The sequence below is a fragment of the Cucurbita moschata genome, unplaced genomic scaffold, assembly GCF_002738365.1.
Source record: "Cucurbita moschata cultivar Rifu unplaced genomic scaffold, Cmos_1.0 Cmo_Scf00015, whole genome shotgun sequence".
In the NCBI taxonomy this organism is placed as follows: Eukaryota; Viridiplantae; Streptophyta; class Magnoliopsida; order Cucurbitales; family Cucurbitaceae; genus Cucurbita; species Cucurbita moschata.
Genome location: NW_019268531.1, coordinates 4,191,417 through 4,207,541, shown reverse-complemented (window position 1 = coordinate 4,207,541; position 16,125 = coordinate 4,191,417). Strand labels below are relative to the sequence as shown.

General features: G+C 37.9%; 2 protein-coding genes across 2 annotated transcripts; both read left to right on the top strand.

Annotated features, from left to right (window-relative positions):
* The first annotated feature begins 1,430 nt into the window (after positions 1–1,430).
* Positions 1,431–7,786, top strand: LOC111453301 (apyrase 2-like). The gene is made up of 9 exons (XM_023094353.1): positions 1,431–2,353; positions 2,554–2,682; positions 2,767–2,823; positions 3,204–3,296; positions 4,544–4,740; positions 5,226–5,317; positions 6,846–7,063; positions 7,151–7,337; positions 7,427–7,786. The coding sequence occupies exons 1-9, from the start codon at positions 2,042–2,044 to the stop codon at positions 7,540–7,542; spliced, it is 1,401 nt and encodes a 466-aa protein (XP_022950121.1). The 5' UTR covers positions 1,431–2,041; the 3' UTR covers positions 7,543–7,786.
* A 2,291-nt stretch (positions 7,787–10,077) lies between these two features.
* On the top strand, positions 10,078–14,189 carry LOC111453449 (ricin B-like lectin R40G3). The gene is made up of 4 exons (XM_023094570.1): positions 10,078–10,607; positions 10,733–10,855; positions 12,587–12,815; positions 13,810–14,189. Coding segments are annotated over exons 1-4 (840 nt in total). The 5' UTR covers positions 10,078–10,121; the 3' UTR covers positions 13,812–14,189.
* The last annotated feature ends 1,936 nt before the right edge of the window (positions 14,190–16,125 follow it).

The following is a 16,125-nucleotide window of genomic DNA, read 5'->3' as shown; positions in this document are numbered from 1 at the left end:
ATATATATATATATATATATATATATATATATATATATATATATATATATATATATATATATATTTTGTCATGTTATCATGAGAATCTACGATACTTTACATAAATCCTAGATTTGAGAATATATGCTATTTAGTACACTTTTTTTATATTATTTTATCTAAAGGTCTCTTTCTTCATAAAATAAAGCTAAAAATTTCACGTCCATCCCAAATATCTTATCCACTCAATTATGTTTAGAGACGTCTGGTATGCTCGTAGACATAATATGAATTATCCACTTAGCTACGCTTTTGAGTTCAGAAACGTAATTATTCACTCAACTATGCTCGGAGACAGAATTATCTACTCAGCTATGCTTGGCTCGGAGACGGAATTATCCACTTAGATATGCTCGGAGATGAAATTATCTACTTAACTATGTTTGGAGACGGAATTATCCACTCAGGTATGCTCGGAGACGGAATTATCCACTCAACTATGCTTGAAGACAGAATTATCTACTCAACTATGCTCGGAGACGGAATTATCCACTCAAGTATGCTCAGAGATGGAATTATCCACTCAGGTATGCTCGGAGACGGAATTATCCACTCAACTATGCTTGAAGACGGAATTATCCACTCAACTATGCTCGGAGACGGAATTATTCACTCAGCTATGCTCGGAGATAGAATTATCCATTCAGCTATGCTCGGAGATGGAATTATCCACTCAACTATGCTCGGAGACGGAATTATCTACTCAGTTATGCTCGGAGACAGAATTATCCACTAAGGTATGCTCAGAGATGGAATTATCCACTCAGCTATGCTTTGAGTTCAGAAACGTTATCATCCACTCAACTATGCTCGGAGACGGAATTATTCACTCAGTTATGCTCGGAGATAGAATTATCCACTCAGCTATGCTCGGAGACGGAATTATCCACTTAGTTATGCTCGGAGACAGAATTATCCACTCAGGTATGCTTAGAGACGGAATTATCCATCCAGCTATGCTCGGAGATGGAATTATCCACTCAGGTATGCTCAGAGACGGAATTATCCATTCAGTTATGCTTGGAGATGGAATTATCCACTTAGGTACGCTCAGAAACGAAATTATCCATTCAGCTATGCTCGAAGACGGAATTATCCACTCAAGTATGCTCAGAGACGGTATTATCCATTCAACTATACTAGGAGATAGAATTATCCACTCAGTTATGCTCGGAGACAGAATTATCCACTCAGCTATGTTCGAAGATGGAATTATCTGTCCTACTATGCTCAGAGACGTAATTATTCACCACCCAACTATGCTCGAAAAATGAAATTATGCATGTAGTTGAAAGGTGGAATTATTACATGCTTAACTATATGGCCAAAAAGTGATGATTTTTCCCAATAAATCTAGGAAGAAACTTACATTATCAAACAAAAAAATAAGAAAAAAAAAAAAAAAAAGCTAAAGAACCGTCAAGTGGAAGCATTGATCCGAAACGTAGAATAATGAACGAAATTGTGGCATTACTTGCGTTCGATTTCTCGTTTTGGGTTGCCGCTCTGTGAAGCGAATTCGCTAACTGCTCCATTTCTGAATCCAAATCCGCCATTGTTGACACTCCCTTCAATCCTTACTTCAAATCCCTTCTTCTTCTTCCCTTTTCCCCTGACTTCGCCATTTCAATTTCTTCTCTTCCGCCGATTTTTTTGTTTGTTTTTGGTTCTTCTTCAATCCAAATTTCACTTCAATTCGGCTCCCAATCGACCCCATTTCCTCGATTTTACTGACGGATTCGACCCAGATCCGTCCTTGATGCTGTTGCGAGAGAATCATTAGTCAATTCATTGCGTAAATTTGTCGTTGTTCTTCAGAATCGGAGAGCTGGATCCGACTCCCGAAGCACCGCAGTCCTTGAAGGCTCCCGCTGCCTCCAATTCCACTGGAAACGGTCAGATCCGTTACCGATCTCCGTCTTCCGCCGAGCTTCTTGACGGCCAATCGGCGTCTCTTCCACTTCAAGATCAACAGAAACTACTTCAGTTGGAGTTTGACAAGATGCATAAACGTCCTGGGAAGCAACAATCGGAATCGTTGTCCAACAAGATCTATAGATTCAGAGGGGTGTTATTGCTCACCTCTCTTTCTCTTTTCCTTATCTTCTTTATTCTCTATTTCATGCCGGCTCGTGAGGATTACTCCTTCAACCACCGCAAAGTTTCCCCTGATCACAGGTCGTCTTCTTCTTCTAAGACCTCTTTTGCTGTAATTTTTGATGCTGGTAGCTCTGGGAGTCGCGTCCATGTCTTTTGCTTCGATCATAATCTCGATCTCCTCCCTGTTGGCAAGGACATCGAACTTTTCGAACAAGTACCAATCTCTATCCCCTCCTGTACCTACATTTTCACTTTTTGTTCTTTGAATTTCTATTTCTTTCTAGATGGGTTGTGCTTATTTTCTGTTCTTGTGATTGTTTTTGCATTGAATTTTGTATTTGAATGGACTGCATTCAGTTTATCTCGAGATTGGCTGTGTTTATGTTTGCTTTTGTTTGTTTTCTTCTTCTTTAGCTTAAACCAGGATTGAGTGCATATGCTGACAACCCCAAGAATGCTGCAGCATCTCTAATTTCCCTATTGGAAAAGGCAGAAAATGTTGTTCCAAAAAGGCTGCGGCAAATGACCCCTGTTAGAGTTGGGGTTCGTTGATCTGCTTTGAATTTTTGATCTCTGTTCTTAAGAAGAAGCAATTTCACTTCTTAAAATTTGTTTTTCATGTTGCAGGCAACTGCAGGCTTGAGGGCCCTGAAAGGTGATACATCTGATAGAATTTTGCAGGCGGTAATGTTTTCTTGTTCTTTGGAAGCAATTTTTACGTTCCCTTTGAGTCGAATTCAGAACGGTTCTAATTGTATAATAATCAACTACTGACATTGGTGAACGATCCAGAGTTATTTGATTATTTGATTATTATTCAATTCGTGACGATCATAAGTAGAAAGTTCATATTCTTCTGTCATTGATAAACAATTTGTTGGACAATATTCAACGCAATTACCACAAAATATACAGATCCCGAAATCAATACTGTAATTAAGCAATCGTTTCTTTCAAATATCCGTTTCCAATTTCCAATCAACAACAGGGAGATTTATAGGACATACACGAACACATACTTCACTATCTTGTGCTAATCGATGCAAGCTTTTATTTTCTTCAAGGTTAGGGATCTCCTGCGAGACAAAAGTGACCTCAGGTTGGAGGGAAATGCTGTGTCTGTAATTGATGGAACTCAAGAAGGTTCTTACCTTTGGGTATGTCTATTATGGCTGTGATGCACTCTGTACTTTGTATGTAATCTGGGCCTCAGCTGCCGCTTCTTTTTAGTTTCAATCCTCAAATGCATGTTATCCGTAGCACAATCATGTAATAATTTGATGTTCTTGCTAATTTCTCTCTTTTCCTCTCTTAAGTCGACTAATATGAAGCCGGTAGGATAAACTATTATGTTTTTCATTCACATATCTTGCTTCCTCTACAGTCATTTCTTCAAGAAAATCCCCTTTGTTTTTTGTCTTTAAGTTAGGTCATGTGAGATCTCACGTCCAACCAGGAGAACGAAGCATTCTTTACAAGGGTGTGGAAACCTCTCCCTACTAGACGCGTTTTAAAACCGTGATGTTGACGGCGATGCGTGACAGGCCAAAGCGGACAATATCTACTAGCGGTGGGCTTGGGCTGATATAAATGGTATCAGATCCAAACACCGGGCGGTGTGCCAATGAGGATGTTGGGCCCCCAAGAGGGTGGGGGAGGGGTGGAATGTGAGATCCCATATCGGTTGGGGAGGGAACGAAACATTCCTTATAAGCATGTGAAAATCTCTCCCTAGTAGACGCGTTTTAAAACCATGAGGCTGACGGTAATACTTAATGGGTCGAAGCAGATAATATCCGTTAGCGGTGGGCTTGGGTTGTTACAAATAGTATCAGAGCCAGATACCCGACCGTGTGCCAATGAGGACGTTGGGCCCCCAAGGGGGGTGGATTGTGAGATCTCATATCAGTTGAGGAGGGAAACGAAATATTCCTTATAAGGGTGTGGAAACCTCTCCCTAGTAGACGCGTTTTAAAACCATGAGGCTGACAGTGATACTTAACGGGTCGAAGCGAACAATATCTGTTTGCTGTGGGCTTGGGCTGTTATAGTTTATCTGTTGTCCCCGTCTTTTTTTTTTCTATGTTGAGGATGGAGTTGGCATATATACATTGAGATCACATTTAGCCTGGGTGCTGGAATATCAGTATGAATGAGGTTACTTAACAGAAGAGGATAATGGAACTTGTCAGCACAATTATTTTTGTGGGTCGAAATGGAATACGGAAATAGTAGCAGCGACATGAAGAGGTTGTCAATAAACTACATACGAACGTTAACCATCAAAAGAGTTATGAGCACAATTTGAGACAGAAATAAGTTCAATTGGAGATTGTTAATCATTGAGATCTTGCATGTTGTTCTCATCTATTAATATATTACAAGCTTGGCTATCATTTTCCAGGTGACGTTAAACTATCTGCTTGGGAACTTGGGTAAGAAATATTCGGATACAGTTGGAGTTGTAGATCTTGGGGGAGGATCTGTTCAAATGGCATACGCTATCTCAGAAAAGGATGCTTCTCGGCTATCAACTGCAGAGGGCGTATACATCAAAAAGATGTATCTGAAGGGAGCAACTTATTATCTCTATGTTCACAGGTATACGTTGTTACTCCCTTGTCTCGTTGATTTTACCTGTTGGTAACGACTCTGCTAATTCAATCTGCCTCTACCCATTTCATTAATAGCTATAGTTTAATCTTGTTGAATCCCACTGTGAGATCCCACATCAGTTGGGAGGAGAACGAAACATTCTTTATAAGGGTGTGGAAACCTTTCTCTAGCAGACACATTTTAAAAACTTTAAAAGGAACCCCGAAAGGGAAAGCCAAAGAGGACAATATCAGCTAGTGGTGGGCTTAGGCTGTTACACCCACCCATTTTTCCTTTCCGAGGATTTTTGAAGCTAGTGGTGGGCTTAGGCTGTTACACCCACCCATTTTTCCTTTCCGAGGATTTTTGAAGTTCTTTTGTATCAATTGTTCTTTGTGATTCGCTTTGGGTTTCCACAAGCTGCTGATGCTTGGACTTTAATGATTGTTTTTTGACTGACTTTATTTGGTTGTTTGTTTTTTGAATTACAGTTATTTGCATTATGGGTTACTCGCTGCTCGAGCAGAGGTTTTGAGTGTCTCAGAAGATTCTAGCAATGATTGCATCCTATCTGGCTACGAAGGTTTGTGTTTTCTTTTCTTCTCTTCCAGATGATAAATGTTTTTGCAATCACCATTTCCTATCTTCATCTCGTGCTGACGTAAGTTGCAACTAAGTGTCTTATTGAGTATAAAGTTCTTTTAACTTACCAATTTTGTTGTAAATACACATCTCCATGTTGCATTTTCTTTTTGTCAGGGAAAGTATTCTGGTCATTATTAAATCATTTTTCTTATAATTGGCAATAATTGTGAGTTCCCACGTTGATTGGAGAGGAGAAGAAGCATTCTTTATAAGGATGTGAAAATTTCTCCCTAACAGACGCGTTTTAAAAACTTTGAGGGGAAGCTCGAAAGGAAAAGCCCAAAGAGGATAATATCTGCTAGCAGTGGGCCTGGACTGTTACAAATGGTATCAGAATCCAACACTGGGCAGTGTGCTAGCGAGGGTGTTGGGCCCTCTAAGGGGGTGGATTGTGAGATCTCACATTGGTTGGAAAGGGAAACGAAACATTCTTCGTAAGGGTGTGGGGAACCTCTCCCTTGCCGATGTGTTTTAAAAACCTTAAGGGGAAGCCTAGAAAGGAAAGCCCAAAGAGGACAATATTTGTAGCGGTGGGCTTGGGCCGATAGAGTAATACATATTTGAATTCGTAAAAAGTTGCACCAGAAAATCTCTAATAGAAACTAAAAGAACCCATAAGAAGAACCCATAAGAAATATGGAAGGTAAAACAGTACAATAATCTCAAAGATTTTGAGGTACTTTGAACCTCCTCTTCTCGAGTATTCTCACTCGAGCTTAAATCAACTAAACCAATGCCAGCCGTCCTTTCCCACTCAGTCTATTTGTAACGAATTCCGACCACCAAACTCGTTAACAAATTACTAATTTACCTTATTACCCTAATATTATTCCTAGCTTCTCTGATAGCATTCTTATCATCCTCATTCTCCATAAGTAGGAGCATGTTAAGATTCTTACGTAGCTTGGAGGAATGTGTATATACAACTGTATGTAGTACTTGTGCATTATCCATATCTGAAGTATGGTAAGGTACCAGTAACATTAATAAACATAATTCTGCATAATTTTCTTTTTTCAGCTATAAGCTTTTTCTTACGACCAACAGATCGTGGGTCGGGTGTGTACAGTAACGATATTTTGGATATAACAAATATTTGATAGAGCCTGTTTATTTATTTACATGAAAACATACTCGGGGAGAACTCAAGAGCTCCTTTATCTCTCCGACACCTATAAGACCCGAAAAGTACCCTTTCCATCATAATTGAACTCCAAAAATACTCCCTGACCCACACCCTTCCCCTCGAGTCTAACTAGCTGGTTATATGGAGTCCCACATCTTTACATTTTGCACTAAATGCTAAGCTGTTTGCGCGTAAACTATTTGTGATCGATCGAAATTCCCTTGTTCCAATATGGTATTTGTAGGTTATGCTCTTTGGATAATTCCTATGTTCTTTACTACCTTTCTGGATATCAAATGGAGCTTTGAACTGAAGTAATGTCAATGTTCTCTGTTTTTAGGAGCGTACCATTACGGGGGAAAGGACTACAAAGCATCGGCCTCTTCATCAGGCTCCAGCTTGAATGGATGCAGGAGGACAGTTTTGAAGGCCCTCAAGGTTAATGAATCCTCATGTACTCACATGAAGTGCACTTTTGGTGGCGTTTGGAATGGCGGAGGAGGAGACGGGCAGAAGAATCTCTTCGTTGCTTCGTTTTTCTTCGACAGGGCGGCTGAGGTACGATCGGATCATCTAAGTAAGGGTGTTTGGAAATTGTTATGCTTGTCTTTGCACGAACCACTGATCAACCAGGTAAATATGTAGGCTGGTTTTGCTGACCCCAATAAGCCCGTCGCTGAAGTTCGCCCTTCAGACTTCAACGATGCAGCAAAGCAAGCCTGCCAAATCAAAGTCGAAGACACCAGTACATATCCGAATGTCGAGAAGGATAACCTGCCGTACTTGTGTTTGGATCTTGTGTATCAGTACACACTACTCGTAGACGGATTCGGTAGGTTGCATTTGCATCAATACTTATATTAGATGAATGATTGATCGATATATGACACTAACGTGTTTGTTTGCTTCGGTTTGGCGTAGGCTTGGATCCCTGGCAAGAGATCACATTGGTGAAGAAGGTTAAATACCAGAATTCCTTAGTTGAAGCAGCATGGCCTCTAGGCAGTGCCATCGAAGCTGTCTCGTCGTTAGCCTAAAACGTTATTCGGCGAAACCGTCCATCGGAATCTAGAGTGAGCTCTTCTTCTTCGTTAGCAAGGCGTTGATTTATCGTTCATAGGTAAAAGGGTAAGTTTCATTTAGGTTGCATTCTGAATTTGAATTTTGGTTGAGTTCTTGGGAATAATTGGAATATAATGATTGAATCACAATTTTTTTGTGTAATAACTCACGTACTATGCCAATTTTATACAAGTTGAGAGAGAGCCATTCTTTTAGCAACTTACTTATAACACACATGGTTGTAAAAGAACAACGTATTGTCGTCGACCAGGGCGTGTAGGTCACCGATCTCATATGAGAAGATGAGGTTTGAAAGTTCGAATCTTTGTTAAGACATCTATTTTAAGGTGTCGGAGGTTCAAATCTCCATATTCAAGTTTAACCTATGTTTGAATTATTCGTAAAATAACCCTTGAAATGTAACTTTATATACTTGTGTTGCATCTCATTGTGTAATAGCCTAAGTCTACCGCTAGTAGATATTATCTGTTTTAGTCCGTTACGTATCTGTAACGGCCCAGATCCACCACTAGTAGGTATTGTCCCCTCGGGTTTCCCCTCAAGGCTTTAAAATGTGTCTATTAGGGGAAGGTTTCTACACTCTTATAAATGGTGGTTTGTTCTTATCTCCGACCAATGTGGGACATCACAATCCACCCTCCTTCGGGGCCCAGCGAAGACGCTGACACTCTTTCCTTCCTCCAATCGATGTGGAACTGCCCCCAAATCCACCCTCCTTTGGGGCCCAACGTCCTTACTGCCACACTGTCTCGTGCTACCCACCTTCGAGAAACAGCGAAAAAGCTGACACATGTTCTATGTCTGGCCCTGATACCATTTATAATGGCCTAGATCCACCGCTAGCAGATAACGATATGTTAGGAGAAGGTTTCCACGACCTTATAAATGGTAGTTTGTTCTTCTCCACTGTCAGTCTCACGATTTTAAGATGCTACATTTTTATAAAGAATGTTTTGTTTTCCTCTCTACTCTCCAAACTACGTGGAATCTCACTAAGTTAGAGGTATAAGTTGAAACCTAAAAAATGTCATTGTCGTAACATATAAAAGAAAGAAAGTAAGATAACTTGCAATGATTGTTGAAGCTACGACATCTTTAATTCCGACTCTCTATATTGTCAAGAGTGAGACGGAGAACAATTGTTTATTGGAACTCCGAGCTCTCATCATTAAAGTCAAGAGTGTGGGACCGAGCCTTTCGAATGATAAGACACAAATATTTTGTTTAGTTTGAAAAACCAACCAAAACAAAACATACCAACCCATTATTATAATCATTTCCCACTTTCTTGTTCCTATTTTAAATTCCTTTTTTTTTTAGAAAAAAAAAGCAAATTAAATAATGGTATGAATTATTCTAACTAATTCCAATTATATCAAATCAAATTAATTAAGATATTATTTTGTCTCCAAACTTTAAAATACATTTGCTCTTAGAAGTGACATATAAATGGTGGACAAATTAAAAATCAATTAAAAAAATATTTTTAGGGTTTATTATATTGGATATAACCAAAATATACGTGACACGAGTAAGAGTACATGAATGAGCCGACTCACATCCGAATAGGAGCGTTCTTGAAAATAGGATGACCAATAAAGACTTAAAAGAATTGAAAGTTACTGCAGTTGAAAGTAACTTTTATAACTTTTGTTAAAAGTTACTGCTTCAATGGCTCAATCATAAGAACTCAAAAAGTTAAAACATGTTTTGCTTACTTGGAGCATTCGTGTTGTTGAGTGGGAATAATATTTACTATTAAAAGCTAGCTTTGAGTAACGTGATCATATCACAGGAAAAGTCGAAGCCAGATAAATTTTGAAACTCGTTTTTATATGATTTCTAGGTAAGGTTGACGGCTAGTCGATATACCCAAACAATGAAGATAAAATTTACGACTTTATTAATATGTATTATTTTTAAATGAATTGGGTTTTCTTTTAAAACCGAGACATCAAATAAAGCTAATTTTTTATTTGAAGGACCAATTACTATACCACTCTTTTTACGAGTTCAAGAGTAAGCTCAATCATTATTGATAATTCTTAAAAAAACTATATCACAATTTTGTTCAATATAAGCATAGCTCAATGATAATTACCACGTGCCTATTTTGAAGATCGGAAGTTCAAATTCCATACTTTATTGTATTAAAAAAAATATAATTTTTTCGATTGAGAATTTGATCTTCTGCCTGCCTACATATTAAATAATATTTATTGGGTTTAAACCTATATTTATTTTTGAAAATTAATCTTTTATAATTATATTTTTTTAAATTCAAAATTCAAAATTAAAATTAAATACATAAAATATAGTTTTAATATGACACGTGTATTTAAAATTTTATTTATTTATTTATTTGGCAATAGTTTCTTAGCATACATGTCATTTACAAACGAGGTGCTGGAATTCTAGAACCTACCCATGAAATCGACACGTGTCATATTATTATTGGTTAAATTCTCAATTAAATTAAACTGGCAGTCGGTGACGGGTCATCCCCTCGGAGAAACCACAACGATCGGAAAAAATGTCCTTCCCGTTTCATCACCACCATCGCCGTGACGACGAAGAGGACGACGAACGTCGTTATCCTCCGCCGGGATATCGTCCTCCGTACTCCGATCCACCGCCGCCAGTGGTTCCTTCTGTCTACCACACTCATTACGACGGGGCGCCGCCCCCGCCAATGGTTTCCTCCGTCCACCACACTCACTACGACGAGGCACCGCCGCCGCCTCGGCCGTCTTACGCTGCCTTCAACTCCGATTTCCCTCCGGAACCGCCCGTTCCCGACTACGGCTACTCTTCTGGATCGCCGCCGGCGGTCGTGCACCATCACTCTCACCATTCACACTTCCCCTCGGTTATTCACCACCACTCTCATAATTCCAATTCTTCCTTCTCCAACAAGCCGACTGTCAAGGTCTTCACCAAAGCAAACCCTAATTTCTCCCTTGCCATCCGCGACGGCAAAGTCATCCTCGTCCCTTCCGATCCCGACGATCCTGCTCAAGTATGATCGATTTAACCCTTGATCACTTCCAGTTTTCGCCTTAATTTGTAATTAGATCATTCGATTTTTGAAATTCTTCTTTACTCTTTGATTTTAATGGCGTTGATCAATCGTGAATGTTTCAGCACTGGTTCAAGGATGAGAAGTACAGTACGAGGATTAAGGATGAGGCAGGGTACCCCTCCTTCGCTCTGGTCAACAAGGCCACCGGTCAGGCGATGAAGCACTCCGTCGGAGATACTCATCCGGTAAGTTTTTCCTCTCATTCTATTGCCGCTGTTCGTCTTAATTTTTCTGGAAATTGAAATTCTCCGTGATGTTACTGAATGATGGATGAATTTACAGAACCCAGAAAATCATATACCCTATGGTGTAAACTTACCGTGCTTTTTGAAATATTCTATGGTATAAATTGATTAATTATTCCACTAGAAGTCAAGATCTTATATTATAAGTTCTAAGAGATTTTATCCTGAAAAAAGAATTATTATTATATTTAATCTAACAATGAAGTGAAACGTGTTCTTGATCAAAATAAAATAAATCTGGGTTGAAATTAATTAAATATAAGTGGATCATGTATACCTGAGAGGATAAAAGGAAGTACTGTTATCTTCTCTAAAGTTGAATGTGAGATATGTTAAAAGCATTGATTATAATTAAATTTACTGTCATTCATTAGCTTAAACTTTTGGATGATCGGTGATTTAGCTTAGTATCAAAAGCAAGTGGTCTTGTGTTTGATCCTTTGTAATATCATTTCCTTCCCAATAAATATTGGTTTCCACTTGTTGAGTTTTCTGTAAGTTTTCAGATGGGAATTGAGCATGGTGGTGTTTTTTGTATCTGTCCTAGATGAGTTTTTTTTTTTCCTGAAGTTTTTGAGTCAAAACTACAAAAAATGTGGCTACAAGGATTTGAATCATCTGACTTTATGAGAATAAGTACATGGCAATTACTACTTAGCTTATGCTTGTGTTGGTTCCAATTGTATTGACCTGAAGCCCACCGCTAGCAGATATTAATGGTGTGGAAACTTCTCCTCGCAAACGGGTTTTAAAATCCTTGAGGGGAAGCCCGAAAGGGAAAGCCCAAAGACACAATATCGGCTAGCGGTGGGCTTTGGGTCGTTACAAATGGTATCAAAGCCAGTCACCGAAGGATGCAAGGCACTGGTCGGAGTAGGGGCTAGATTCTCTTCGTAGTAGATGCGTTTTAAAATCCTTGAGGGGGAAGCCCGAAAGGGAAAGTCCAAAAAGGACAATATGTGCTAGCGGTGGGCTTTGGGTCGTTACAAATGGTATCAAAGCGTCTCACCGAAGGATGCGAGACACTAGTCGGAGTAGGGGCTAGATTCCCTTCGTAGTAGACGCATTTTAAAATCCTTGAGAGGAAGCCCGAAAGGGAAAGTCCAAAGAGGACAATATGTGCTAGCGGTGGGCTTTGGGTCGTTACAAATGGTATCAAAGCGTCTCACCGAAGGATGCGAGACACTAGTCGGAGTAGGGGCTAGATTCTCTTCGTAGTAGACATGTTTTAAATTCCTAGCCCGAAAGGGAAAGTCCAAAGAGGACAATATTTGCTAGCGGTGGACTATGAGTGTAGTAGGTGGATTGAGTCTTTGTTTTGGTTAGTTTGGCCTGTAATTGCTGTTTTTAATTTCTGCTTTTGTGGCGGTTGGGTTAAGATGATTATGTTGCCTGGGTTCGGCATTTTTTGTGATCAAGTTTCATTGGTTGCATCTTGGGGATTTAACATTTCTTGGTAAAGCTTTCGAATTTTGTTTCACGAAAGGTAACAAAATGGAATGCCAAAATCCTAATACCCAACCAAACTGAGTGAAGCAAAGCAACTAAACTCGGTTGGATAGTGAGGATGACATTAGTTCTGTTTGGAATGACGTTAGAAAGTCACTCCAAAACGGCCCCTACAATCAAAACGGACTCACGAAACGAACCAACATGGTAAATACAATGCAGGTACAGCTGATACAATACAACCCTGACGTGGTGGACGAGTCGGTACTGTGGACACAGAGCCAGGACTTTGGGGAAGGGTTCAGATCCATAAGGATGGTGAATAACATTGCGTTGAATGTTGATGCTTTTCATGGGGACAAATACTCTGGTGGAGTTCACGACGGCACCAAAATTGTCCTTTGGAAATGGAAGGAAGGAGAGAACCAACTATGGAAGATCGTACCCTACTGTAAGTTCTTTTTCTTGCCCCTACTGCCCTTTTATGCCAAATAAAACTGTGCTTGCATTGATTTGAAATCATTCTCTCGTTTTCCTTGCTGTTGAATTTCTGGGTCTGAAGCCTAAACAAGAATTAGATTGTTCGTTCTACTTTAGTTTAAAATACAAATAGAGTCGGTTTAGTTCATAAATTCTTTTAGTCGAGTGATCTACCTACTAGTCCCAAAATAAAAAATTCAAGGACCCGTTAGACACTTTTTGAAATTCAAGAACTTTTTATACACAAACTTGCCGTTTGAAGACTAAACTCGAACTGGAATTCTTTTTTATTTCTTATCTAGGATGGTTTCATATATTTATCTTATTATATAGAAGAAAAATATGAGATCATTCATGTTGGTAACCTTACATTAGAAAGATGGGAAAACTTGCATGCTATTCTTCACATTGTTAATTGATTTTGAGATATTGAGATAGAACTCCAGATAGCATCTTAGTCCATGATGCCCAAACTAATATTTGGCCTCCAAAAAAATGGAATCCGACTCGAGAATGATAAAGCCATAAAAACACCATCTTGAGAGGCACGTCGAAGATCGACATTGGAAAGATGGGAAGATCTTACAATTTTTATGAACTACATGAACAATATATCATACGTGTTTAAAGGAGGTTTAAGCTAGCTTAGCTTAGTGAGTTGACTTCATTCTTGAGCTTTGATTTTATGAATTGAAGCTAATAATCTTTAATTAGTCCAGGGTATACATGAGATGGTCCTTGTAGCATTTTACAAGTGAATTGGGCGTTTTGTGGCTAGGTTCCATTTGCATCTATGATTGATACAAAATTGAATTATTGACTTTAGATATGGTAATCAGTAAGTTAGTCACCGAACTATGCTTGAATTGACGTTAAGAACAACCTGAGCTTGATTGATATTTCGTTTCGATATTGAAAATTTGAAACTTTGACTGATTACTTTTATCTTTTTGGGGTACAAACAGGAGGATGTGATCAGACAGATAAAAGGAGGGAGGGGGTATGCTATGCAGTGGAATGGGTAATGCGACGCTGAAAATAAAGGTATTCTCTTGGGTGTTGAGAAGCCATATTTTATGAATTTCAAGTGTGGAATATGAATATAATTTGGGGTTTGGCTTTAGCAATTAGCATGGATTTGGATGCTAGTTTGGTGTGTGTGAGGTCACTCACTCGCAATCTATGTCCATGTAAAGTATTAGCATGATATCAATCTATGTCCATGTCCTATTTTGGTACGAGCCCCGGTTGATCAGTTGACAACATACAACCATACGATAGGATATGTTATGATAACGGAGCACACGGGGGTCGTGTTAGATTGGATTGTTGGACCAACTCGAAATTTGGTTGGTGTCCCGAACAAATAGAGTAGAGTACAGGAATGAACACCACCAACTCTTTATTTCCATGTTGGGTCATTCGTTTTATACTTATTTTAAAAGATTTTAATTATCCTATCTTATAACTAAAATCTTATACAGTTTAAATATAAAACATAATACTCTATTAAAAATATTGAATGTATATGGTTGTGATATTTAGGCCACGGATTGAACTAAAAAGATTAATTATCGCATTTCAATATTGTCATAGTCAAGTTCGTGAATATACACATGTTAGCGTCTCTACTGAAAAGGATGTGTTTATGGATTTACTTTTTGACTATAGTACAATATTTGGAGTACATAGACTTGAACAACAAGCCTATGACCTTTATCTAACTTCTATGTTGAAATTGAGTCTCGTTTTTAAGGGAACGAGTACATGTCTTAAACTACACGGTCTTATAAGCATATTCAACTCTTCGGTTTATTTTTTATTCTTTTTAATAAAATTATTGAAATTGATAAAGAAATTTCATAGAATGTATTTTTCAATCTAATTTTAGTTATGAGGATGGAATGTATTTTCCACCTTGACCTTGACCTTGACCCTGTCTCTGTCTCGATCTCGGTCTCTCGATCTTTTATTTACTTTTTTGTATTGTTTATTGAGTTATGTCTTCTAGCACAAGATCTTGTCTCGGTCTCGTCGGTAGAGATGAGAATTAAAATTTATTTCTTCTTTGAGACAAGAACCAAGAAGAATCTCGATCCTGTCACGACTTATTTCAACGTACTGTCTAATTACTTTCTTACTCAAATTACTTGAAATATTAATTTTATTCAATTTTATTTATTATTATTTTTTAAATTTTAATTAACCAACAATTTAAAAAATCATTTAGGATAAGACACTGTTTGAGTTTGGATTAGCAGGACATTAGACCGAAGTTTGGGCCTAAATTGGGTCAGGTATTGAATAATAAAGTATTTAATTATTTTAAAATATATATTTTTAGATTGTTTTAATTAAATGATACTAAAATTATTTTTCCATTTAATTTATTTTAAAATTTTGATATTTATTACTTTCACTTGAAAAGATCATTATATTATAAAATTTCATTTAGTATTTGATTTTTTTTTTTAAATTTTATTAGTTTTTAACACAATTAAAAACTTTAAATTAACTTAAAAACTGGGATATCTAAATTATTGAAATATATTTTAAAAATAAAAAAAAATACTTTTATTAATATATAAAAACTACATGATACACCTCCGTGTTAGATTGATTCTATGATACAAATATGACTCAAACATGCTAACCCACGAGTCGGTTCGGTTCAATATCTAACACGATAATTTACATTTAATTCAATAAATATATTCTCATATCTTGTCATCAATGAATGATGTGATCATAGGTCACATCTTCCTTTGTTTTTTCTTTTTTATATAAAAAGAAAAAAAATGGATATTAGCTTTGAAGTTTCATTGGAGTGAATAAAAAGGTGGGCAAGAAAGAGATTATTAATATTATATATGAAATAGAAAAATATTGAGAAGCCGGGATGTTTGGAGGTTGAGTTTGGACATCTTTTAGACTCAATTTATTATTCAGATGGTAAATTTTTTCCACAAAAAACAACGTTAAGAGGACTCGTGGGTCACCTCGATGTCGGCTCTTTGCCACCTGGGGTTGTAGTATGTTCCAAGGGTTGAGCTGTTTGCCCATTAAAACGGTACGTGAGCTGGGTTCAGAACGTCATGAAACAGTTCAGTCCATATTCGGTGTGGGCGTTAGAGCATTGAGAGGACCAAGAAAGACGCACCCCTGGTGTACTAGTTATCGTGCTAGTTTTAGAAAAACTCATAAACCAATCTAATGGATGAACTTTTACTTTATTTGAACCCAATCCGACTCAAGTTGGGTTGATTGAGTTTTTCGGGTCA

Coding starts and splice junctions, on each gene's coding strand:
- LOC111453301 (XM_023094353.1), top strand. CDS start 2,042: ATGCATAAACGTCCTGGGAAGCAACAATCGGAATCGTTGTCCAACAAG. Junction 2,354..2,553: donor ACATCGAACTTTTCGAACAA/GTACCAATCTCT, acceptor CTTCTTCTTTAG/CTTAAACCAGGATTGAGTGC. Junction 4,741..5,225: donor TATTATCTCTATGTTCACAG/GTATACGTTGTT, acceptor TTTGAATTACAG/TTATTTGCATTATGGGTTAC.
- LOC111453449 (XM_023094570.1), top strand. CDS start 10,122: ATGTCCTTCCCGTTTCATCACCACCATCGCCGTGACGACGAAGAGGAC. Junction 10,608..10,732: donor ATCCCGACGATCCTGCTCAA/GTATGATCGATT, acceptor TGAATGTTTCAG/CACTGGTTCAAGGATGAGAA. Junction 10,856..12,586: donor CCGTCGGAGATACTCATCCG/GTAAGTTTTTCC, acceptor AATACAATGCAG/GTACAGCTGATACAATACAA.